The 27,379-nt window shown below is 41.2% G+C and overlaps 1 protein-coding gene and 1 pseudogene across 2 annotated transcripts in view; both read left to right on the plus strand.

Annotated features, from left to right (window-relative positions):
• SEC13 (SEC13 homolog, nuclear pore and COPII coat complex component) overlaps positions 1–9,778 on the plus strand; it is a 32,713-nt gene extending 22,935 nt beyond the window's left edge. For both annotated transcript variants that reach the window (XM_044253008.1, XM_044253007.1), the window contains 2 exons: positions 617–763; positions 9,337–9,778. In XM_044253008.1, the coding sequence (XP_044108943.1) occupies positions 617–763; positions 9,337–9,450 (261 nt within the window). In that variant the 3' untranslated portion in view covers positions 9,451–9,778. The remainder of the gene's footprint in view (positions 1–616; positions 764–9,336) is intronic.
• Positions 9,779–17,916: 8,138 nt separating this feature from the next.
• LOC122909208 lies at positions 17,917–18,574 on the plus strand (annotated as a pseudogene).
• The last annotated feature ends 8,805 nt before the right edge of the window (positions 18,575–27,379 follow it).

The raw sequence follows: 27,379 nt of genomic DNA on the forward strand, positions 1-27,379 counted from the left end.
GGGATTAGAGCTACCCAGGTGCATTCTGAGAGTGTTCCCAAGCAGAGACCAGGAGCAGTCAGAAGTTCTAGGATCTTGGGCTTACCTACCTATTCAGTCTTCACAGACAGATCACAAAGGAAAGACCCAAGGACAAGCCTTTACTTCTATGTGAACCCCACGATAGACAAAGGTTAGCCAGGCTTCATTTGAACCTGTTAAGTTTGGTTCTGAATTCGAGAAAGACTTTTTCAATTTGTCTCCTCTCATTCTCTATCTTTGGTTTATAGACAGCTATACCTATTTGGTTGAGAAAATCAGAGCCAGAGGGAGCCCAAAACAAGGAAGTAACTTGGCAGACATGAGGCAAACCCAGAGAAAATTTGAGAGTTAGCAATACGAGCACGAGAACCTGAGAGACTCGATCCATGTGAAATGTGCTCCTGGGGTAAAGGGATAATGCTGGGCTAGAAATTGGCTATCAGAGCTATCCACACCTAAGAGTGCTTCGGCTGCGCGTTCGGCTGAATCCCTCACCCCAATCCTGTATAAGTCCAATATGGCTTTAGACGGAGAGGATATCCCTAGTTCAAGATCCCTGCCTTCCCTTCCCTTATTCTAGCCTGTCTTTTCCCAGGATGGTCGTGTGTTCATCTGGACTTGTGATGACACCTCAGGCAATACATGGTCACCCAAACTGTTGCACAAGTTCAATGACGTCGTGTGGCATGTGAGCTGGTCCATCACAGCCAACATCCTGGCTGTCTCGGGCGGAGACAATAAGGTACTCTCCATTTCCATGATGTGGTGGACAGGGCCCTGTTTGTGTTTACTGTGCCCACTTCTAGTGCAGTTGGATTCTCCACGTAATGACAGGCTTGGAAGGAGCCTTAGTGAGGACAGTGTTTTGAGCACATCCCATAATTACATCATTAAATCTTAATCCCCCACCCCTGCCCCAAGGTTGTCTGTCCCCCCTTTTACAAATAGGAAAGAAGCTGACAGTGGTAGGTAGACTTGGATAGGGGTCACAAAGCTCTTAGGTGACAGAGTCCATAATCAGGCCTGAGTTAAATCCAAAGCCACTGCCCTGGTCGTCCATCGCCTTAACCATCTGACCACCTTGTTTGCGTGTGACATTCAGTTAGCACTGCTCTAAAGTTAATAGATTTAAAAAAAAAAAAAATCAAAAGAAGAAAAAGATTGGAAGGTTTTTGTCAGACACCTAAGAGGCATATTTCTAAAAATCAGTTTAATTCATGGGCATTATTATTCACCCACTCTACCTCTTCCTACTGTGTTACGAGCCATACAAAGGAAGGGATGAGGAGACAACAAATAGCTCAGAACAATATAGCAACAAAGCAGATGCACTTGAAAAATCCTGACTCCTGCATCGAAACCTACTGTATGAAGTTACAGATTCTCTGCCTGAGAGGAGAGGTCAGCTAGGGAGATGGCACTAGCTTGTTACTTCTTTTCTGAAGGCAGCTTTTTTTTTTTTTTAATTGTGGCAAAATACATAGAAAGTTCACCCATCTTAAGCATTTTTAAGTGTACAGCTTTGTAGTTTTGAGTACCTTCACCTTATTGGGCACCCATCACCCCCATGCACCTCTGGAACTGTTTGCATCTTTCCTAGCTGAAACTCTGTCCTCACTGAACACTACTGCCTACCACCCCACCCCAGCCCCTGTTAAGGACCATCCTACTTCCTGTCTCTGTGAATTTGCTCTAGGGACCACATATAAGTGGAATCCTACAGCGTCTTCACCTGTGTTGTACCATGTGTCTATTTCTTGCCTTTTTAAGACTGCATATTCTATTGTACCACATTTTATCTACCCACACATATACTGAAGGACACTGAGGTGCTTCCACCTTTGGCTCTTGTCAGTAATGCTGTGCACATGGGTGTACAAATAATAGCCCTTTTGAGACCCTCTGTAGGCAGTTTCTATCCAGCCTGGGCTCTTCTTCATGTGTAGCAGTCCCAGAAAGATCTAGCAGGCCCCATCTCAAAGCCATAGAGTTTTAGAGCTGGAATGACCCTCAAAGAAAACTAATCTAACCCTCTTTATTTCTAGTAAGTGGCAGAGACAGGACTAGACCCTAGGTTTGGTGGCACTCAGGACAGGCCAACAGACCCTGACTTCACTGAGGAGCCCTACCATAGGGCTTACAAGGCAGTAGGCAAGTGCCTGGTTGGACGTTCCACATTTGTGGTCTGTTGTCATTAATCTTTTATGCTTCTTACTCTTCTTTATCAGCTTGTTCCTACAAAGACCTCAGCTCTATTGCTCTCCGCACAGTATTTCTTCACTAAAGGACTCAGTATGTTTTCAATCTAGAGCATTCTGCACAGTGCATGTGTAGTAAATAGTCTGTCTCTAAAACAGGAATTCTTAAGATTTTTTTTTTTTTATTGAATACATGTACCATAGCTTAAGGTAGTTTTTATTAGGTTATGATTTTTTAATGCAGACTCCTAATTTTCATTCTCTAGGAACAAACCTTTTCAATGCTTAGCTGTTCTTCTGCCATTTACTTCAGTGTAAAAATAACATACTTACTCATCTGTCATCTTCTTCTAGCACACTTCTCAGACTTTTTAGTATTACACTTGTTAACACATGGATTGCCAAGCCCACCCCCAGAGCTTTTGAACCAGTGGCTCTGGGCAAATTTTTATTTTTTACAATCTCCTGGTCACTGCAGATGGCCTGGTCTGGAGACCACACTTTGAGAACCACAATTCTCTTCCCCCTATCCTCTCAGAAGCTACAGCAGCTTGGTCAAAACAACATCTATGTTCACATTATTATTACTACTACTGCTACTATTACTGTCTTTTCATGTTGTAATACTATTACTCACAGCACTGCTCCCTTTGTTTTTCTTACTTTCTGAGGTGTTCTTTTTCCAGTTTTATTGAAGTATAATAGACGCACATCGTAAGTTGAAAGTGTATAGCATAATGGTTTGACTTAGATACGCTGTGAAATGATCAGCACAGTAAGTTTAGCATCCATCATTTCATATAGATACAATAAAAGAGAAAGCAAAAAAAAGTTTTTCCTTTTTTGATGAGAACACTCAGGATTAGTCTCTCACGGTTTTCACTTAGACCATACAGCAGTGTGAGCTATATCATCCTTACATCCCTAGTACCTCTGTATCTTACAACTACAGTGGGTACCTTTCGACCCTCCACTCCCAAGTTCAGTAACCACAAACTGAACTCTTCTTTTGTGACTGGTTTGGGGTCTTTTATGGGTGTTTTTTGTTTATAGATTCTCCATATAACTGAGATCATACAGTATTGGTCTTTCTTTCACTTAGCAGAATGCCCTCAAAGTCCACCCACACTGTTAAAATGACAGAATTTCCTTACTTTTACATGGTTGAATAACATTCCATTGTATGTATGTACTGTGGCTTCTTTATCCATTCTTCTGTCATTAGGTTGTTTCCATGTCTTGGCTGTTGTAAATAATGCTACAGCAAAATGAGGTGCAGATATTTTTCAAGATAGTGTTTTCGTTTTCTTCAGATAAATACCCAGAAGTCAAATTACTGGATCATATAGTTCTGTGTTTGATTCTGTGGAGGATCCTCCATACTGTTTTCCATAGCAGCTGTACCAATTCAGTCCCACCATCCATGTGCAAGGTTCCATTTTCCCCACATACTTGCCAGCACTTGTGTTTTTGTCTTTTTGATGATGGCCATTCTAACATGTATGAGGTGATATCTTACTGTGGTTTTGATTTGCATTTCCCCAGTGATGAGTTATGTTGGGCATCTTCTCATGTATCTTTTGGCCTTTGTAGATCTTTTTTGGAGAAATGTTCTAGTGCAGTCTTTTGCCCGTTTTTTCATCCAATTAGTTAGCTTTCTGGTATTGATTTTTAGGAGTTCTTTGGATATTAACTCCTTATCTGATGTATGATCTACAAATATTTTTCCCAGTCTGTAGGTTGTCTTTTCACGTTCTTGTTCTGCTGTGCAGAAGCTTTTTAGTTTAATGCTGTCCCACTTGTTTATATTTTGTTGTTTATGCTTTAGGTGTCACATCCAAAAAATCAAGACCCATGCCAAAGAGCTTGTTTCTTGTATTTTCTTCTAGGAGTATCATGGTTTAATTCACTTCAAGTTAATTTTTGTGAGTGGTATAAGATAAGGGTCTAGTTTTATTCTTTTACATGCTAATACCCAGTTTCTCCACCACCATTTATTAGAGAGATTGTCCTTTCTCCACTGAGTATTCTTGGATCCCCTGCCAATTATTAGTTAACCATATATGCTTGGGCTTATTTCTGGGCTTATGATTCTGTCCCATTGATCTATTTGTCTTTTTATGCCACTACCATACCATTTTGATTACTATCACTTTGTAGCTTAAAAAAATATAATGCCTCCCACTTTGTTCTTTCTCAAGGTTGCTTTGGACATTTGGGGTCTTTTGTTGTTCCATATAAATTTTAGGACTTTTTTTTCTACTTTTGTAAAAAATGCCATTGGAATCTTGATAGGAATTACATTGAATCTATATATGGCTTTTGGTAGTATTGACATTTTAACAATGTTAATTCTTCTAATCTATGAATAAGATACCTTTTCATTTATTTGTGCCTTCAGTTTCTTTCATCCCTGAGTTTTCAGAGTAGAGATCTTTCACCTCCTTGGTTAAGTTCATTTGTAAGTATTTTATTGTTTTTGATGCTATTATAAGGATCATTTTCTTTTTTAGATGATTCATTCTGGGTGTATAGAAATGCTACTGGTTTTTGTATGTTAATTTTGTATCCTGAAGCTTTACGTCAATCTAAGCTTTTTGATGAAATCTTTAGGATTTTCTGTATATAAAATCGTGTCATTTATAGAGACAGTTTCAGTTTTTCCTTACCAGTTTTGATGCCTTTTTTTTCTTCTTGCCTGACTGCTCTGGCAAGGACTTCCAATACTGTGTTGAAAAGAATTAAATTAGCTGTGGGCTTAGTATATATAGCCTTTAAGAGTTATCATGAACAGGGGGCACCTGGGTGGCTCAGTGGGTTAAGCCGCTGCCTTCGGCTCGGGTCATGATCTCAGGGTTCTGGGATCGAGTCCCGCGTCAGGCTCTCTGCTCCACAGGGAGCCTGCTTCCTCCTCTCTCTCTCTGCCTGCCTCTCTGCCTGCTTGTGATCTCTCTCTGTCAAATAAATAAATAAAATCTTTTAAAAAGGGGGGGGCGCCTGGGTGGCTCAGTGGGTTAAGCCGCTGCCTTCCGCTCGGGTCATGGTCTCGGGGTCCTGGGATCGAGTCCCGCATCGGGCTCTGTGCTCAGCGGGGAGCCTGCTTCCCTCTCTCTCTGCCTGCCTCTCCATCTACTTGTGATTTCTCTCTGTCAAATGAATACATAAAATCTTTAAAAAAAAAAAAAAAAAAGAGTTATCACGAACAAATGTTGAGTGTTGTCAAATGCTTTCTCTGCATCTACTGAGATAAAGGATTCTTCTTTCACTGTTGTGAGACATCACATTGATTGATTTGCATATGTTGAATCATCCTTGCATTCCAGGTATGAATTCTGCTTGATCATGCCAAATGATCCTTTTAACACACTGCCAAATTCAGGTTACGTCTAATTTCATCAGGGTTATTTGTCCATAGTTTTCTGTTATGGTAGTATCCTTTTCTGGCTTTGGTATCGGGGCAGTGTTAGCCCAATAAAGTGTGTGTGTTTCCATTTTGGGGTTTTTTTTGGAAGATTTTGAGGATTGATATTAATTCCTTAATGTTTGGTTAAATTCACTGTGAAGCCATCTGGTCCTGGGCTTTTTCATACTAGGAGATTTTTTGATTATTGGTTCGTTCTCCTTACTATTTCAGAAACTTTAATTTTCACAAAAGTAAAATTTTTTATTCAGATTTTATTTCTTCCTGATTCAGTCCTTGATGTTCCAGGTTTCTAAGTTTTTCCATTTTTTTTCTAGGTCCAAATGGTTGACATAATTGTATCATAGTAACACCTTAACTTTTCTTTGTAGTGCTGTAATATTTGTAATATTGTTTCCTTTTTATAATTTTATTTTGGTTTTCTGTTTTGTTTTGTTTTGTTTTTAAGATTGATTTTATTTGAGGGGGAGAGAGCACAAGCACAAGTTGAGGGCGGGGCAAAGGGAGATACAGGCTCCCCGCTGAGCAGGGAGCCTGATGTGTTTGACCTCTGTCTCTTTTTGCTATTTTTAGCCTATTTTGTGTGATAGAAGTATAGCTACCCCTGCTTTCTTTGTGATTACCATTTGCTTGAAATGTCTCTCTCCATGCCTTCTTAGTTTCTGTTTGTCTTGAAGACCGGGGGAATCTCTTGTATGAAGCATATTGTTGGATCTTGTTTTGTTTTGTTTTGTTTTTTAAAGATTTTATTTATTTGACAGAGATCACAAGTAGGCAGAGAGGCAGGCAGAGGAGAGAGGGAAGCAGAGATCCCAATGCGGGGCTTGATCCCAGGATTCTGGGATCATGACCCGAGCCAAAGGCAGAGGCTTTAACCCGCTCAGCCACCCAGGTGCCCCTGGATCTTGGTTTTTGTATTCATTCAGGCATTTGTTTTCTTGAGTGAAGAGTTTTGCATTTGAAAAGTAAGGCCTTACACATTTGCTATATTATCATTGTTTTCTGGTTGTTTTTTTGATCCATTGTTAATTGTTTCTTATGCTGTCTTTTTTTAAAAGTGTTTGATAACGAATGCTTTGACTTGTCATGTTCTTTTGTCTAATTGCTACAGGTTTTTCCTTTATGGCTGTAGGACTAACACAAAACATCTTAACTTCAATAGAATTCCTAATCTTTACTTTTACTTCTCCTCCCCCTTACATGTTAGGTTAGTGATGTTACAATGTACATATTTTATCATGTGTAACTAATAATAGGTACACTACATTAATAGGAGGTATGGTTATTTTTTACTACATATTTTAACTTGGAGTTGTAAGTGAATTACATACCACAGTCACCATATTACAGAATCCAGCCTTATGTATTTATCATTACCAGTGAGTTTTTTACAACCCGCTTGTACAATGTTAAATTTCTACTCAAAGAACTCCCAGTAGCATTTCTCTTATGGCAGGTGAAATCTGTGATGGAGTCTCTCAGGTTTTGTTTAAGAACGTCCATCTCGTCTTCATTTCTGAAGGACACTTGCCTGGTGTAGTAGTCATGGTTGATGGAGTTTTTTCTTCCAGTATTTTGAACATGTCATCCCATTTTTTTTTTTCCTGGACTGAAAAGCTTGTATTGAGAAATCTGTTCATAGTCTTATCTGGGGGTTCCCTTGTATGTAACTTTTTTCTGTAGCTGCATTTAAAATTCTTTGCTTTTGACAAAATAACGTGTGTTCATAACCCTGTTAAGTTCAGTCTTTTTAGGGCCTCCTGGATCTAGAGGTCTATTTCTCTCCCCATGTTTGGGAAGTTTTCAGGCCTCATTGCTTAAATATATTTTATGTCTCTTTCTCATCTTCTGGAATTCTCCTAATGCAAAATATTGCTTCTTCTGATTATATCCCATTGCAGTCTTTACTATTTTTCTTCTTCTGGGCAATTTCCAATGTCCTGACCTCCAGGTTGCTCTTATTTCTTCTGCATGGTCCACTTTGCTTTTGAAGCTCTGCTACATTTTTCAGTTACTGTGTTTTTCAGTTCTAGGGTTTCTGGTGTTTGTTTTTTTTGTTGTTATTTTATTTGACAGAGAGAGATCACAAGCAGGCAGAAATGCAGGCAGAGAAAGAAGGGGAAGCAGAGAGCCCAATGTGGGTCTCAATCCCAGGACCCTGAGATCATGACCTGAGCCGAAGGCAGAGGCTTAACCCACTGAGCCATCCAGGGGCCCCTGTTTTATTGTTTTTTAATGGTGTCTATTTTTGTTGAACCTAATTTCATTTAGTTATCTTACATGTGCTTGTAGTTCACTAAACTGGAAGATTATTCTGAATTCTTTGTCCCACAGTTTACAGATCTTTATTTCTTTAGTCAGAGTTTTCTTAGTTTCCTTTGGTGTTACATATTTCCATGGTTTTCTGTGATCTTCACCTGAGGCTGGAGGATGGGCTTCACTGTTGCCTGGATTCTCTGGTTAGGTTTCCTATACAGCCAGAACTGGGCTCTCTACTCAGCAACAGGTGAGTCTCTGAGTCTTCACAGTCTTGGTGGGGCAGCAGGACAGGACCCAGAGCCTGCACAGCTTGTCCTTTAGAGACCCAAATTAGGCACGAGTGAAGACTGAATATCCTAGTTAGGTGAGGCCATCCGTTTTGCTCTGTAGACAGAAAGCCAACTGCTCTGCACTCTATTCTAGTGCCATAGGAAGCTATTCTAGTACCATGGGAAGGAGGGCTGTTGGGTGGGCTCTGCAGCTTCCTACATGCTCTGCTTCGATACATTTCCTGCCCTGGCACAGTGGGAAAAACTGTAGAGTCACTTACATTTTTTCTGTGCTCTTGACTCAAGCCTGTTTCCTGGTGAAATAAGGCCATTGGCTTTTGCTGTGAGGATCACCAGCTCTGCCCACCCCCCATCTACCTCCTCTGCCTGCTAGAGTTGCAGGGTCCTGCAATTTCCAGGTGTTGTAGCCCTTGCTGTCAGGTGGGCCTGGGGGGCCGCTCTTCAACTAGCTGGACTATGACTCAACTCTGCTACGTGGGCAGCCCAACTTTAGGAACCTCTCAGATTTACCTGAACAAGTTTTCTGGATGTGAGGCACCAAAGGCAGGTGGGGGGGCGTGACTTGGCTTTTCTGCCTTGTCTGCTAATATCCCAGTGCCAGTTCCTGGAAACTCTCCTCATTTAGTCACACTCAGATTCCCAAATGTGCCCCACAAATGTGCCTGTAGTCCCCATGGGGCAGAACCCAGAGTCTGGGCTCCCACAAAGTAACAACTTAAAACGCTGGATAACTGGATGTCACCTCCGTGCTCTTTACCTTCTGAAGGAACCACAGGTTGGACATGGTGCTGTGCTGGCTTGGGTGGCGGGCCATGCAGTCGGCACATAGACTTCCCACACAGGCTTCTGGGACAGTGTCTTGGTCTTGATGGTGGAGGGTGGTGCTTCAGCCTCACTGCTGTCTTTAGGATTCCCTCAGTAGTTTCCTGTTCATGAATAGTTGTTCTTCCTGTGAGGAGGGTCTAAGTCAGGAACACCCTTTGTCGCTGTGTTGGTGAGGTCACTCTCCTTACTCACTCTCTTAATCTGTGGGGACTTTTGTTGACTCACAAGCTTGAGTCATGGCCTTTGATGCAGGACCTGGGAAGGTGAGGACAGCAGAAGGAGGGGTGCAGACTTGTAACAGGCTCCATGTGCTGGCTTGCAGGTGACCCTGTGGAAGGAGTCCGTTGACGGGCAGTGGGTGTGCATCAGTGATGTCAACAAGGGCCAGGGTTCCGTGTCGGCTTCCGTCACAGAGGGCCAGCAGAATGAGCAGTGACAGGCAAGGCCAAGCTCCCTACCTGCTGACTCCAGGAGGCCCTTTCCTGGACCAACTGACCAAATAGCTGGGAAGAACAGCTTCTACACGATTACTTTCCCAGGAGTAGTTACAAATGCAACCAGATTGATCATCTGCCTTAACATGATTTGAAATGGTTTGTAATTTACTGTCCTGCTGAAAGCATTCATGTTATGAGGAAAAAGCTACAAATGATCTTTAAATCTATTATTTTAAAATATTTTTGGCCATTTTTACATACCTTTTATGTTCAGGCATTATTTGGGGGGTTTTATTTCCAAAATAAATAAACTCATATTGCTTATAATTCTTCCTGCCTCACCCTAACCCTTCCCTAAAAAGCTTATATTCATTCGTGTGGCAACATCAGTCTACTAGAACGACGTTCGCCAAGCCCGCAGTCCCTGTAGCGTCGCACGCCCCCCCACACACAGCTGGTCTGTCCCTGTAACATGTCCATGATTCCAGCTACACTGAAGGCGCCACACAGAGTGACATGAAAGGAACGCCAGACATGGACTTCGGTGACGGGGACTGTATCCTCTGAGCACACATCCTCTTCTGGAGAATGGAATAAGTCTGCCTTACAGAGAAGACGCAGATGAACTACTGCATGTGGGTGACCGAGAAAATGCCATGCCAGTGGAGGGCAGTATTAACCACATACCAATAGTTAAGAGACTGGCTCAGAAAGTGGGCATACTTCATTCATGTTATGGACCCTTGTCTGTGAGGGCGGGGCCTGTGCTGGAGACCATGATTCTGGTCCTGATCAAGTATCACCTCTTAGCAGAAGCCCTGGGACCCTTATCTGACTCAGCAGTCACAATAGCAGCTACCATTTACTGAGACCCACTACAAGCCAGCACTCTGCTGGAGATCCCCCACACTTGGCAACACAACAGGTGCAGGTGTATGTCGCCAACTTACCAATAAGGAAACTGTCACAGAAGATAGGAGACCTGCCCAGGGTGGTCCACTGCCAAGCAGTAAAGCCACGGAGTCCTGATGTGGCTTGGCTCCAGAGTGGGTGCTGTCAAAGGCAGAACTGAGGTGGGAGTGCTCCTCAGCTGTAATCTGGGGTGATGCTCACAGCAGACCTTTATGTGAGTGCACCTAGCTTTGCAGAAGTTCAGGCCACTCACCTCAGGAGGCTGTGTGCAGAAGGAAATGTGGATCCCAATGCTTCTACCTGCTCCTCACAATTTTTCAGCAGTAAAACCCATGTTTTGAAATAAATATTAGATCATAATGCATAAAATGGGAAAATGTGGAACGACTGCTTAAAGTAAGGCTATAGAGGTCAGAGTCCTTCCCCTCGGCCTCCCACATCATTCTGCACAATCCAGGCCTTTAGAGAACAGTATGGAAACTAAGCTTCTGTCCATTTATTCAGTAAGAAAACACCCACAGACGCAACTTTGCATATACTTCTGTGGACAAAAACTACCCTTAATTCTAGTTAGTCCCTCACATGTCTACCTTTCCTAACAAGCTTTGTGCCCCACCCCCAAGGACAGGCCTGGTCTTCCTTATGGTGCCTACTACCCTCAACAAATAATGGGAAGCAACTGTGTCACAAAGTTGGTTGATGATAGGTTAGTGGGCCATATGCTGTTTGCAGTTCACACCACCAAGGATCAGTCAGAGTATTCTGGAGATAAATGAAATGACCACCCTTCATAGTCTATACTTACAGTGATAACACATTAACCATTCCTGGTTTGAGAGCCCTCAAATTTGTTACCACAAAAATAGGCTAATCGAGTGGAAACACCATGTTGTGTCAATCTTCAAGGGCATTTGCCAAGCCCAAATGATACAATGTAAAGGTAATTTAAAAGGTATAGAGAGTTAGGGTAAGAGAGCAGTAGCAACCACAGTATTTTTTAATCCTTTCACAAAAACAAAGCAACTGGGATAGGAAATGAAACCCCCAGACATTAAGGTAGTCCCTCAAACCCTAGAACGTGGAGGATTAGGACCAAACCACTCCTGTCTATAATACCGGTGTGGGAGCAGCACAGGTAAGAAAGAGTGGAGTTTTTGTGGTCCTATGGGCAGGTAACCCAAGAATGACCATCAAGTGTTCATCCACTTGAAACAGAAAACTCAGCAAGCCAATATGAGACCTGTCAAAACTAGGAGAAGATTCACAGGTCTCACAAATGAGTTCAAAAAGACAGATTTCCACTGCCACACATGAAGGAGTACTAACTAGAAGTTTCTCTTCTACCACAAACAACTAGAAAACCACACAGTATACCTGAAACAAATACTTAGGGGCTTAGAACAGGCAGTGTTTGGGTAAGGGAGACAAGTGAGGGGAGTACCAGTTGTCCAGCTTACTGCCTAGGAGCAGCTTCCAGACTAAAGGGCAGGGAGACAATATTAAGAGTCTAGTGGTCAACTTGAAGAGAACAGAGGTCAGAGTCCAGAAAGACTAAGCTAGAACCTACCGGGGAGAATCCTGGAGAAGGAGGAGCTGCTCAGAGCAAGCTACTTAGGTCTGCGAAAGCATTTCCTATACTCTGACCAAATCCTTACTTGCATACATGACCAGAAACCAACAGACCACACAATTCTTGAACTTACAGAGGAGTGGGAAGAGTTCATGTGCCCAAGATCCAGAATGTGACAACTTCAGAATACACAGGGCACTGGGTACAGTTCTAAGAAAGAGCATGTCTTAATAATACATCTTAAATTAGGTCTAGAGTAGAGGCTCCTCTGACCATAAAACCAAACCTTGAGATCCACTTATTTTGCTTTGTGTCAGGTCATAGCCCACCACTTTTTTTTTTTTTTTTAATTTATTTGACAGAGAGAGATCACAAATAGGCAGAGAGGCAGGCAGAGAGAGAGAGGAGGAAGCAGGCTCCCTGCTCAGCAGGGAGCCTGATGCGGGACTCGATCCCAGGACCCTGGGATCATGACCTGAGCGGAAGGCAGAGGCTTTAACCCACTGAGCCACCCAGATGCCCCTCTCTACCAATTTTTTTATTTTTTAAGATTTTATTTATTTTTTTTTGACAGAGAGAAACCACAAGTAGATGGAGAGGCAGGCAGAGAGAGAGGGAGGGAAGCAGGCTCCCTGCTGAGCTGAGAGCCTGATGCAGGACTCGATCCCAGGACCCTGAGATCATGACCTGAACTGAAGGCAGCGGCTCAACCCACTGAGCAACCCAGGCGCCCCCTCTCTACCAATTTTTTATCCTCTTCTGGTTATAGTCCTATTTTCCTGCTTCTTTGCACACCTGGTAGTTTTGGTTTGGAAGCTGGACATCATGTGAATTTTATGTTTTCAAGTACTTAGTTTTTTTCTTTTAAAAAGTGGTGGGCTGGCGCGCCTGGGTGGCTCAGTGGGTTAAGCCGCTGCCTTCGGCTCAGGTCATGATCTCCGGGTCCTTTGGTTTGGAAGCTCCCCTGCTCCACGGGGAGCCTGCTTCCGCCTGCCTCTCCATCTACTTGTGATCTCTGTCAAATAAATAAATAAAATCTTTTTTTTTTAAAGGAGACCATGGGATTAGCAGATAAAGACCTTAAAAACAGCTATTATAAATATGTTCAAAAATGTAAGGGAACAACACAAAAATGATATCAAAAAGTTGCAAATGAAATTTCTGGAAGTGAAAAATATACTGGGTGGGAGTAAGCAGATAGTGCAGTACAGCAGATCAGTAAGTCTGAAGACACAGCAATAAAACTGTAGAAGCTGAAGCATACAGAGAAAAAGATACTAAAATAACGAACCAATCAAAAGATTGGTGGGATACTATCGAGTAGTCTGACATGTATACTGGAGTCCCAAGGAGAAAAAAAATTTTTTCAGGGGAGAAGGGGACATTAAAAAACAAACAAACAACAACAAAAAAAAAACCTGAAGAAACAACAGTTAAAATCTCTCCAGGCTGGATTAAAATTATAACTACAGATTCAAGAAAATCAGAGAACCACAAGCAGAACACTAAATATACATACCGACCCCCATAATAAAGTTGCTGAAATAAATAAAAATCAGAGTCAGCCAGAGAAAAAGAGACATACTACATACAGAGGAACAAATACAAGAATGGTAGGCAGCTTCCATCAGAAATTTTGCAAGGTTTAAGAAAATAAACATCTTTCATCAGGCTCCCAGCTCCATGGGGAGTCTGCTTCACTCTCTGACCTTCTCCTCGCTCGTGCTCTCTCTCACTGTCTCTCTCTCTCTCAAATAAATAAAAATCTTTAAAAAAAAAGAAAATAAACATCTTTGAAGTGCTGAAAGAAAAAAACTTTAAAACGACCATCAGCCTACAATTCTATAGCTAGTGAAAACATCCTTCAAAATTAAAGTGAAAATAAGGACTTTTTCAAATTAAAGCCAAAAAAAAACAATTTTTTTTTCACCAGAACTGCATTACCATAAATGTCAAAGGAAGTTCTTCAGGAAAAATGAAAATAGTATCAGATGAAAATCTGGATCTATGTCAAGGAATAAGGAGCACCAGGAATAGAAAAAATCTGGGTAACTATTACACTTCTTTTCCCATTTCTTTTATCTCTCAAAAAGTATTATTATAAGTGCATTGTGGGCTTACAACTTAGGTAGAAATAAAATCAGTAGTAACAATAGCACAAATACTGGAAATGGGGAAACTGGAAGTATTCTGTTGTAAAGATCTTATAGTGTCTAGGTATCATATCTGTTGAAGGTATACTTTACTATGTTGAAATTTTATTTTTAAATCCTAGACCACTTAAAGAATAAAGCAGAGAATATAGCTGACAAGCCAGTAGTGAAGATAGCAGGAAATCCTAAAATACATTTAATCCAAAAGAGATTATTAAAAGAGAAAAGAAAAAGGAGGAAGGAACAGATGGGGGGAGAAAAGAGAACAGATGGGACAAATTGAAGGCCAATAATCAGAGATTGTAGATTTAAACCAAACTTTGTAGGTCATTGTAATAAATATAAAAGGTCTAACTAAACATTCCAAATGAAAGACCCCTGATAAGAGATTCTCAGAATGGACTTAAAAAAAAAAACAGACCCAGCTATATGCTATTTATATGCAACCTACTTTAAACTTAAACACAGAAACAGATTATAACAAAGGACATTATATGAAAAAAAAGATTATATAAACATTAATCAAAAGAAAACTCAATTTCTATATTAATATCAGATAAAGTAGACTTTTTAAGATTTTATTTATTTATTCAACAGACAGAGATCACAAGCAGGCAGAGAAACAGGCAGAGAGAGAGAGAGAGAGGAGGAAGCAGGCTCCCTGCCGAGCAGAGAGCCTGACGTGGGGCTCGATCCCAGAACCCTGGGATCATGACCTGAGCCGAAGGCAGAGGCTTTACCCCACTGAGCCACCCAGGTGCCCCATTTTTAATATTTTATTTATTTGACAGAGAGATTTCACAAGTAGGCAGAGAGGCAGGCAGAGAGGGAGGGGGAAGCAGGCTCCCTGCTGAGCAGAGAGCTCGATGTGGGGCTTGATCCCAGGACCTTGGGATCACGACCTGAGCTGAAGGCAGAGGCTTTAACCCACTGAACCACCCAGGTGCCCCTCAGATAAAGTAGACTTTAAAGATAAAATAGACTTCAGAATAAGAAATATATTAAGACTAGAGATGGTCAGGGACGCCTGGGTGGCGCAGTTGGTTGGACGACTGCCTTCGGCTCAGGGCGTAATCCTGGAGTCCCGGGATCGAGTCCCACATCAGGCTCCCAGCTCCATGGGGAGTCTGCTTCGCTCTCTGACCTTCTCCTCGCTCATGCTCTCTCTCACTGTCTCTCTCAAATAAATAAATAAAATCTTTAAAAAAAAAAAAAAAAAGACTAGAGACGGTCAGAATAATAAAAGGCTCAACTCATCAGGAAGACATAACAGTCCTAAATATATATGCACCTAAAATAGAGCTTCAAAATAGGCAAAACAAAATGAACAGAACTGAACGGAAGTAATCTACAATTATAGTTTGAGATCTCAACATTTCTATCTCAGTAACAAAACAAGTAGACCCCAAAATTCAGTAAGTTATAAAATACATTGGCCAGCCAATCATCACTTAATTTGACCTAACAGAGATTCTACCCAACAAAATTTAAACTCATTCTGAGGTACTTTGGGAGCACTCATCAAGATGAGACCCAATTTCTGAACCCAAAACAAAGTTTAACAAATCTATTAGAATTGAAATAATAAAAGACACATCCTTTGACTATAAAGAAAGTAAACTAGAAATGAGTAATAGGTATCTGGAAAAATCCTCAAATGTTTGGAAATTTAAGCAATCCACTTCTAAAAAACTAATGGGCCAAAAAAAATCACAATAAAAATAGTTATCTATAGAGGAAAAGAAGAAAAGAGTGGATGGGACAGAGAGGACAGGGATGGAAGATGTAGTCTCTGCATACATCTTGTTTTATACCATTGACTTTGGAGCCATGTAATATTTAATAATTAACTCCAAAAATACTATGTCATAAAAGAAAAAATCCCTAAATTTGAAAAAAAAAAATTTAAAAGTCCATGCCATAGCCACACAGAGAAAATATTCAAGTGCCTTTGTTTTTTTTTTTTGGTTTTTATTTATTTATTTATTTATTTTTAAAGCACCACATAGTACCTTTGTCCTGGCTTCTTTTTTTTTTTTTTTTTTTTAAGATTTTATTTATTTAACAGACAGAGATCACAAGTAGGCAGAGGCAGGCAGAGAGAGGAGGAAGGAAGCAGGCTCCCCACTGAGTAGAGAGCCCAATGTGGGGCTCAATCCCAGGACCTGGAATCATGACCTGAGCCACCCAGGTGCCCCTCAAGTGACTTTAAAAGCATTTTGAATGTATACCCCTAATAGGCTGCATTTAGTAGTTTTATGGTTGGTAATTGTAGTATTCTTATTTTGAGAATATTATGTTGATATTGTAAGATGAAGTAAGATAATGGTAATTTTATTAAGATAATTAGAAAATAGGATTATCAGGATAAAGAAAAGAAATTTAAGTATAAAACCCAGGAAATGAAAACACTGGCCTTAAATTTTATTTGCAAATAACAGTATGAACTCAGGACTTATTTTTCTCCTTCTAAAAAGTATGTATTTCTAATCTTATGCACAGGATGAGCCCAGGATTTCTCTTTGGGAGAAAATAAGGAAGCTAAAAACTATAGAGTCATGTCAAAAGTACATGGGAGGGCGCCTGGGTGGCTCAGTGGGTTAAGCCGCTGCCTTCGGCTCAGGTCATGATCTCAGGGTCCTGGGATCGAGTCCCGCATTGGGCTCTCTGCTCAGCAGGGAGCCTGCTTCCCACTCTTTCTCTCTCTCTCTGCCTGCCTCTCCATCTACTTGTGATCTCTATCAAATAAATAAATAAAATCTTAAAAAAAAAAGTACATGGGAATCAACATATCAAATATGGAAACATCTAAAAGAATAATGACTATAATTGATTGAATCACTTATATAAAAAAAATCCATCCATGCGTTTATGATAGGAAGAAAACTTTCGAGGTTGCTAAGACACCAACTTTACTTTGAAAATGAGTAAACAACTTTTTTTAAAATCCTGCGTTTATCTTGCCTTTTCCATACAAACTGTTTATCAAAGTAACAAAATAATTGAAGGAAAAATGCTAATAAATGTAGAAAGCAATAATAGAATAGAAAATCACCATTGTGATTTCCAGGAAAAAATGAGTGTAGACAATAATAATTAATAGTACATAAGTCCACTAAGTGAAAAGTTCATAAGGCACTATGTGTTGAGGTGTAACTACCAGTTTAGAGAAGCAGACAGGAGAGTAACATGTCAGACAATGCCACCAGGAAGTGGTCAGCTAAGTCCAGAATGTGGGAAACTGCCGGAAAAATAGCCTGTTGTATAAATGAATGATGGGATGGAAGACATGAGAGGGTAGGGGACTGTTGTATACTGAGAGACTTACAGGACTGGTCAACCAAACATGGGCTCTGGGTCTTCCGGAAAGAACAAGGCCAGAGATCTAACCAAAACAGATAGAAGTAACATGCCTGAAGGAGAATTTAAAGTGACAATCATAAGGAAACTCATTGGGTTTGAGAAAAGAAGACATTAGTGAGACCCTTACCACAGAGATAAGAGTTAAAAAAAAAAATCAGAGATGCAGAGTTCAGTAAATGAGATTAGAAACACACTTGAAGCAATGAACAGCAGGCTGGAAGAAGCAGAGAAACAAATTAATGACCTAGAGGACAAAGTAATGGAAAGCAATGATGCTGAGAGAAAGAAAAATTATGCAAAAACAGAACAGATTTAGGGAACTCAGTGACACCATCGAATGTAGTAACATTCATATAGGAGTCCCAGAAGAAGAACAGAGAAAGGGGGGCTGAAAATTTATTTGAAGAAATAATAGCTAAAAATCTTCCCAAATCTGGGGAAGGAAACAGACCTCCAAATCCAGGAGGCACAGAGAACGCCCATCAAAATCAACAAAAGCAGGCCCATACCAGGACATATGGAAATCAAATTTGTAAACAATAATGATTAAAAAAAAACATTAAAAGCATCAAGACAGCCTTTTGGCCGGAACTGCAATCTTCCAGTAATTTGCCAAAATGACCAACACAAAGGGAAAGAGGAGAGGTACCTGTTATATATTCTCTAGGCCTTTTAGAAAACATGGAGTTGTTCCTTTGGCCATATACATGTGAATCTACAAGAAAGGTGATATTGGGGACATCAAGGGATGGGCACTGTTCAAAAGGGAATGCCCCACAAATGTTACCATGGCAAAACTGGAAGAGTCTACAGTCTTACTCAGCATGCTGCTGGTACTGTTGTAAACAAATAAATTAAGGGGAAAGATTCTTGCCAAGAGAATTAATGTACACATTGAGCATATTAAACATGCAAAGAGCCAAGATAGCTTCCTGAAGTGTGTGAAGGAAAATGATCAGAAAAAGAAGGAAGCCAAAGAGAAAGGTAGCTGGGTTCAACTGAAACGTCAGCCTACTCCACCCAGAGAAGCACACTTCGTGAAAACCAACAGAAAGGAGCCCAAACTGCTAGAACCCATTCCCTATGAATTCTTGGCATGATAAATGTAAAGAAAATAAAAAACCTCAAGACTATTAAAAAAAAAAAGGGCATCAAGTCATTAACTTGATCAAGTCATTAACTAGCGTAGGGGCTAGCTGAAGGTTTTTCCACAAACTTGGCAAACCAAAAGGGAGTGGCATGATCTATTCAAAGTGCTGAATGGGAAAAATCTGTGTTCAAAGATACTCTATCCAGCAATGCTATTATTCAAAATGGAGAGAGAAAAGTTTCCCAGACAGACAAAAACTAAAGGAGTTCATGACCACTAAACCAGCCCTGCAAGAAATATTAAAGGGGACTCTCTTGAGTGGAAAGAAGAGACTAAAAGTGGCAGTATAAAGGCAGGAAACACAAAAGCAGTAAAAATGCCTATTTCCCTAAAAATCAATCAAGGAACTCACACATACACACACACACAAGGATATAAAATATAGTTATATCCAAAACATGGGGAGGAGAAAAGAGTGGGTTCAAACAAACAACAATCAACAGACTGCTATTTGCAAAAGAGGTTATATACAAACCTAGTGGTGACTATGCATCAAAAACCACTAATAGGGGTGCCTGGCTCAGTGGGTTAAAGCCTCTGCCTTCGGCTCAGGTCATGGTCCCAGGGTTCTGGGATCAAGCCCCAAATCTGGCTCTCTGCTCAGCAGAGAAAAGTCCCTCTCTGCCTGCCTCTCTGCCTACTTGTGATCTCTGTCTGTCAAATAAATAAATAAAATCTTAAAACACACACACACACACACACACACACACACACACTAATAAACAGGCAAAGAATAAAAAGAAATCCAAATATATCACTAAAGAAAAATCAGCAAAACATGAGAGATAAAGACAAGAAAGGGATCAGAGAAAATCTCCAGAAACCATAAAACAAGTACTTAAATGGCAAAAAATATGTATCAATAATTAATTTGAATGTAAATGGAATAAACACTCCAATCAAAAGGCATAGGGTGTCAGACTAATCAAAAAAACAAGACCCATCTATATGCTGCCTACAAGAGACTCATTTAAGACCTAAAGCACCTGCAGATTGAAAGTGAGGGGATGGAGAAACATTTATCTTGCAAATGGATATCAAAAGAAAGCCAGAGTAGGAATACTTGTATCAGACAACTTACACCTTAAAACAAAGACTATAACAACAAAGAAGGGTACTACTTCTAATAAAAGAGTCAATCCAACAAGAATATATAACAATGGTAAATATTTATATACCAAACATGGGAGCACCCAAATATATAAAACAAGGATAAACAAACTAATTGATAACACGATAATAGTAGGAGACTTCAATACCTTATTTACCAATGGACAGATAACCTAAACAGAAAATAAACAAGGAAACAATGGGCAACACACTAGACCAGATGGACTTAGCAGATATATTCAGAACATTCCATCCTAAAACAGCAGAATATACATTCTTCAGGTACACATGGATCACTCTTCAGACTAGATCACATCCTAGGTCACAAAACAGGCCTTAACAACAACAACAAAAAAGACTGAAGTCATACCATGCATGCACCTTTTCTGACCACAACTCTATGAAACTAGAAGTCAACCACAAGGAAAGACCACAAATACTTGGAGGTTAAATAATATGCTACTAAAAATGAATGGGTCAACCAGGAAATCAAAGAGGAAATTAAATACATGAAAACAAATGAAAATGAAAACGCAGTGGTCCAAAACCTTTGGGATGCAGCAAAAGCAGTCCTAAGAGGGAAAACTATAGCAGTACAGGCCTACCTCAAGAAGTGAGAAAAATCTCAAACAACCTAAACTTATACCTAAAGGAGCTAGAAAAAGAACAACTAATGATGCCTAAAGCCAGCAGAAGGAAGGCAATAAGAAAGATTAGAGCAGAAATAAATGATAAACAACAACAAAAACAAAAAAAAACGAGATCAGTGAAACCAGGAGGTGGGTCTTTAAAAAAAAATGACAGAATTGATAAACCTCTAGCCATACTTACCACCCCCCCAAAAAAAGAGAAAGGACATAAATAATATCACAAATGAGAAAGGAGAAATAACCAACACCAAAGAAATACAAACATTAGAATACTATAAAAAACTATATGCCAACAAATTGGACAAAAAGTGGAGAAATTCCTAGATAAATTTCTACCAAAACCGAAACAGGAACAAATAGAAATTGAACAGACTGATAACCAGCAAAGAACTTGAATCAGTAATCCAGTAACTCCCAACAAACAAAAGTACAGACCAGATGGTTTCACAGGCAAATTCCACCACACAATTAAAGAAGAGTTGGTACCTATTCTTCTCAAACTATTCCAAAATATAGAAAAGGAAGGAAAATTTCCAAATTCATTCTCTGAGGCCAGCATTACCCTGATAGAAAATCAAAGATGCCACACAAAAAAAAGTATCCTTTATTAGGGATACTATAGGCCAGTATCCCTAATAAAACTAGATGCAAAAATTCTCAATAAAATACTAGCAAACCAAATTGAACAATACATTAAAATAATTACTCACCACAATCAAGCAGGATTTATCCCTGGGCTGCAAGGATGGTTCAATATTTGCAAATCAATCAATGCGATACATCACATTACTAAAGGATAAGAACCATATGATCATTTCAACAGATGCAGAAAAAGCATGACAAAGTACAACACCCATTCATGATAAAAACCACTAACAAAGTACATTTAGAGAGAACATATCTCAACATAATAAAAGTCATTTTTTTTTTTTTTTATAAAACCAGAGCTAATATCAACCTAAAAGGGGAAAACCTGAAAGCTTTTCCTCTACAGTCAGGAATAAGACAGGGATATCCACTCTTACCATCTTATTCAACACAGTAATGGGAGTCCTCACCACAACAGGATAAAAGGCATTGAAATAAGCAAGGAAGAAGTCAAACTTTAACTATGTGCAGAAGACATGATACTCAGAAAACTCACCAAAGACTCCACCAAAATTAACTGCTAAAACTGATAAGTGAATTCAGTAAAGTCACTGGATACAAAATCAATGTACAGAAACCTAATGCGTTTCTATATACCAATAATGAAGCAGCAGAAAGAGAAGTTAAGGAATCAATCCGATGTACAACTGCACCAAAATAATAAGATATTTAGGAATAAACCTAACCAAAGAGGTGAGAGACTTGTACGTTGAAAACTATACCACACTGATGGGAGAAATTTATGACATAAAGAAATGTAAAGACATTCCACACTCATGGACCAAAAGAACAAATATTATAATGTGTATACTGCCCAAAGTACATATTCAGTGCAATCCCTATCGAAGTACCAACAGCATTTGTCACAGAGCTAGAACAAACAATTCTAAAATTTGTACTGGAATCACAAAAGACCCCAGATAGCCAAAGCAACGTTGAAAAATAAAATGTTGGAGGCATCACAATTCCAGACTTCAAGTTATATTACAAAGCTAAAGTGTTCGAAATGGTATGGTACTGGCACAAAAGAAAAAAAAGACATGTATATCGATGAAAACAACAGAAAACCCAGAAATGAACCCACAATTATATGGTCAGTTAATCTTCAACAAAGCAGGAAAGAATATCCAGAGTGGAAAGGAATGACTCTTCTACAGAAGGTGTTGGGAAAACTTGACAACAAGCAAAATAATGAACCTGGACCACTTTCTTACACCATACTTTACATGCCAAAAATAAATGCAGAATGGATGAAATGTGAGACCTGAAACCATAAACATTCTAGAGGAGAACACAGGCAGTAATTTCTCTGACATTGGCCATAGCAACTTCTTTCTAGGTATGTCTCCTTAGGCAAGGGAAACAAAATTAAAAACTATTGGTATTACATCAAAATAAAGTTTCTGCACTGTGAAGGAACTAAAAGGCAACCTACAGAATGGGAGAAGGTATCTAAATGACATAACTGATAAAGGATCAGTATCCAAAATATATTAAGAACTTATTTTTAAGATTGATTTATTTAGAGAGAACGAGTAGTGGGGGTAGGGGATGCAGAGGGAGAGAAAGAATCGAAGCAGACTTCCCTCTGAGCTTAGAGCCCAATGCAGGGCATGATCCCAGGGTCCTGGGAACAAGCCCCCCAATGGGCTCTCTGCTCTATGGGGAGCCTGCTTCTCCCTCTCCCTCTGCCTGCCACTCCCCCAACTGTGGTAGCGTGTGCCCACTCTCTCTGTCAAATTAATTAAAAGAACTTATAAACTCAATACCAAAAAAAAAAAAAAAAACAAAGGAAAATGGGCACAAGACATGAACAGACATTTTTCCAAAGAAGACATACAGATGGTCATCAGACACCAAAGATACTCATTATCACTTTCCATCAGGGAAATGTAAATCAAAACTACAGTGAGTCATCACCTCACACCAGTCAGAATAGCTAAAATCACCAACAAAGGAAACAACAGGTGTTGGTGAGGGTGGGGAGAAAAGGGAACCCTCTTACATTGTTGGTGGGAATGCAAACTGGTACAGCCACTCTGGAAAACAGTATAGGGCTTCCTCAAAAGTTAAAAATAAAAATACCCCATGACCCAGCAATAGCACTTCTGCATATTTACCCAAAGAATACAAAAATACTAATTGATAGAGATATGTGCACCCTGATGTAGCATTATCTACAATAGCCAAATTATGCAGACAGCCCAAGTATCCACTAATGAGTGAATAAAGATGTGGTATATGTGTTTGTAACAGAATATTACTCAGTCTTAAAAAAAAGAATGAAATCTTGCCATTTGCCAGGACATGGATGAACTCAAGAGTATAATGTTAAGTAAAATAAGTCCAAGAAGGACAAATACGAAGTATTTTCACTCATATGTGGAATTTAAGAAACAAATGAGCAAAGGCAGAAAAAGAGTGACAAAGCAAGAAACAGATTCTTTAACTATAGAGAACAAACTGATGGTTAGCAAAGGGGAGGTGGGGGTGGGGAATGGGGGAAATAGGTGATGGGGATTAAGGAGGACACTTGTGATGAGCACCAGGGGACATGTGGAAGTACTGAATCACTATATTGTACAAATGAAATGAATATTACTCTGTAAATTAACTAATGAATTTAAATTAAAACTTATAAAAATTCAGATTCTGGGGCCCCACTCAGTTCTAAAATCTATTACATCAGATTTAGAGGATCAGGCATTTGGAAAAAACAAAACCAAAAACCAAAAAAAACCCCAGCATTCTTTTTTTTTTTTTTAAAGATTTTATTTATTTATTTGACAGAGAGAAATCACAAGTAGATGGAGAGGCAGGCAGAGAGAGAGAAGCAGGCTTCCTGCTGAGCAGAGAGCCCGATGCGGGCCTCGATCCCAGGACCCTGAGATCATGACCTGAGCCGAAGGCAGCGGCTTAACCCACTGAGCCACCCAGGCGCCCACCCCCAGCATTCTTAATAAACTTCCCCACAATTTCAGTGCAGCCCAACAGAGACCCACACCCAGATGACATCAGAAGGTCTTATAAAGTCCTCAGCCCAAGATCCCCTGCCTCTCAGGGGTCCCTGAACTAGAGCTACACTGCCCGCAATGCGGGGGAAACAGTTTGAGCGCTGTGGAGATGGGCGTGTACTCGAGTTTTGAGGGCCCAGAGCACACTAAGGACGGGATACAAGAAAAGGGAAAGAAGTTATACCTAGAGGTTACATAGGGTGAGGGAAAGAGGGACCAGTGCCAAACAGGCCTTTCCAGGATTAGAGACCAAGGCATATTTTTAGGCTGAGAGCAGATGTTGTTGGGAAGTAAGACTGAAGGTAGGGGGAAAGACCCCATGATGGCAGGAGAACAGGAAGCCTCAGTGGGAAAGACCCTGCTTGGATGGCAGGAGGCATGAAAGAGCGTGGTTCAAGCCATACAAGCTGCAAAAATGACACTTGCGATTATCTACAGCTGGCTGTCCAGTGCAGTGGCCACAAGCCACATGCAGCTACTGAAGCATGTATGTGGCTACTGGGACTGGAGTTGTGCTGGAAAATGTAAGGTGCCCTGAATTTTGAAGATTTAGTAAAAAGAAAAACAGTGTCTAATATCCCACTAATCACTTTTCTATTGATTATATGTCAAACTGGTATTTTGGATATATTAAATAAAGTATATTAAAATTGATTTCACTTTTTTTTTAAGATTTTTTTTTTATTTATATGACACAGACAGAGAGATCACAAGTAGAGCAGCAGGCAGAGAGAGGAAGAAGCAGGCTCCCTGCTGAGCAGAGAGCCCAATGAGGGGATCAATCCCAGGACCCTGGGATCATGACCTGAGCCAAAGGCAGAGAGCTACCCAAGCACCCTGATTTTACATTTTTTTTAATGTGACTCCTAGGAAATTTAAAATTACTTACGAGGCTCCTTGAGGCTGACTTGATATTTTCTATTGAACAATGCTGATCCAAAAGTTACAGAAGCCAGAACAAAAAAGAAACTCTACCAAAAACAAAACAAAACAAAACCCTATCTGCAACCCCATCACCAAAAAGCAAAAACCTTTCTACAACCCCAAAAATGTAAGGTTGGCCAAATTGCTGAAATCAGTGCTACCGAAGCCCAACTCATTGTCAGTAGAAATGAAAGTATGGTAGAAAGTGTATAAAGATAACTGGTTCTCAGATACCATTTACATACAGCAATTAATTCAAAGATAGTAAGTGCTTCTCACCCATTCTTAAGACAGGCCCTCAAGGCCCCACAATGGAAAGGAAATCACCAACCAGCAAGCAGCCCAGAGGAAGCAATGTACACTGAGTACCTGTGCAATTCTGAGAAAGACACAGGACAAGGAGGGGCCAAACCAGCCTTGGTGTTATCCACACTTGAAAGGAATAAGGAGGAAAATGAGCCTGGGAAAAGTTAGTCCTTCCCCACCCCTAGCCCCCCCACTGGACCCCAGTCACACCGTCTTCCTCCAAACTCCTCTTGATTCCGATGTGCATGTGTTCCCCACCCCACACCTGCCCCCGCTCCCACGACTGTGAGTGGGCAGTGAGGAAAGTTCTGGGTGCCACCTGGCTCCTTCCTCAACAGTTCTGGCATCCATCAGATGTTCCTTCCTCCCCCAACCAACCTCGACTCCATGGTATGTGGTGTCCGTCATTTCCAACACACAGGGCACCTCTCTGTTCCCCAAAGATAACAGAGCGAGCAGGGGTGTTTGCTGGCTGGTAGACTTATCTAAGATCAACACTGGCAGATCCTGTGTTCAGATGCCTCCAGGGTCAGGATTAAGTGAAGGCTTCGTGACTCAGCAGGTGCCTGATCACCATAGTTGGCTAGGGGGGTTGGGGGTTAGGATTTGTTTGGTTTTGCTTTGGGAGAAGGGGCTCTGAAAAAGCTGCAAGTTTCTCTAAGAACTCTCTATTTCTCCACACCTTGAGCCAAGAGGTCTAAGCTCAGGTGGCCAGCAAGGTTAAAGGTCTCCTGGTGACACCATTGCATTCTGCTGGGGCTAAAGGAGGAATTACAGCCCCCGCAGCAGGCTGGTGAGATGGTTTCCAGCAAGAGGTACTTCTAAGCGGCTTCGTCCAGCCCCTCCCACTGTCCCTTGTCTCAGCAAGGGCCCAGTGCCCCCCTTTAAGTCAGGGTGTCTGGTCATTTGCTGGTCAGCTGTCTACTGCCTCGATGTCCTAACTGGCTCCTCTGATCCCACTCACCCCACTCAGAACAGACGGATTTCCCTAGAACAGCATGTTTGCTGTGGAATCCGGATGGCCTATCAGGGAAGGCACTGGCCAGCAGCCAGGAAACTGGGAAGCCGGCACTGCCACTGAATGTGTGTGGCTTTGAGGAGAGTAGGGCCTTTCTGGTGTTCAGGGCTCCTTCAGTGGATTCAACAGTCAGCCTCCCAGCTCTTCAAGGTTTTTCCAACTCTTGTATTCTACAGTTCTGTCACTCCTCTGTTCAAGAACCTTCAGGGGCCTGCCTCCTGCAGATAAAGCCCTAACTCCTTGGGCTAGCAGCAGCCTTCAAGGCCATGCAGAACCTGACCCTGAACCACCTTCTAGGCCCTTCCTGATGACCTCCCCCAATGACATCCTCGCCCAAGGCAGCCAGCTTTCGTATCATTGCCCCAAATGCTCTACGCCCACGCCTTCTGTTCACCTTGGCTCCCACCGCTCTGCCTGCGGGGGTGTGCTTGCTCCATCTCCATTGTCTGCCTCTTTCATGGAGGGAGCCCTTCCTAACCTCTCAGCTCCCAGCCCCAGCTTGAAGTGAGTTCCTCCTCAGGAATGCTAAATCTCTGCGTAGACAATTCATTCAGCCCTTAGGAGTCACCACCTGGGCATCCAATTAGAAGAAGCTCTCCAGATGGGTAAGGAATGCCCCACACCGTTAATGAACTTCCATCCGAGAACATGGGACCGTGGCATATGCTTGCTTGCAAGCTCTGCGGGCCCAGAACACAAGGGGTTGTCACGTGTAGGATACATCAGAGGTTATGAAGGATTTGCACACCATCACCTCAGGTCATCCTCAAAGCCACTCTGAGGAGCCACCCTGGCGCAAGGGGGATTCCTGATGGCCTGCCTGGGGCCCGTCAACTTAGCAGTAGTCACCTGTGCTAGTTCTGGGCCACAGCCCCTCTGCCACCAGGTCCAGTCTTTTCCCTCTGGGAGCCTCCCTGAGGGAAGGAAAGACAAGCCAAGTCCTGAGTTGGGGAGGCAAGCCAACTCCTGAGTTAGGAACCTCAAGCCGGCTCAGCGAGTGCCACCCAGAAGAAATGACGGGCATAGCTGCTGCCAGAGATGATCCCTAGCCCTGCTCCCTGGAGAGGACAAGTCAGGAACCCAAGCTGTCACCCCTCCCAGCAGACTTCT

The sequence above is a fragment of the Neovison vison genome, chromosome 6 (assembly GCF_020171115.1).
Source record: "Neovison vison isolate M4711 chromosome 6, ASM_NN_V1, whole genome shotgun sequence".
Taxonomy (NCBI): domain Eukaryota; kingdom Metazoa; phylum Chordata; class Mammalia; order Carnivora; family Mustelidae; genus Neogale; species Neogale vison.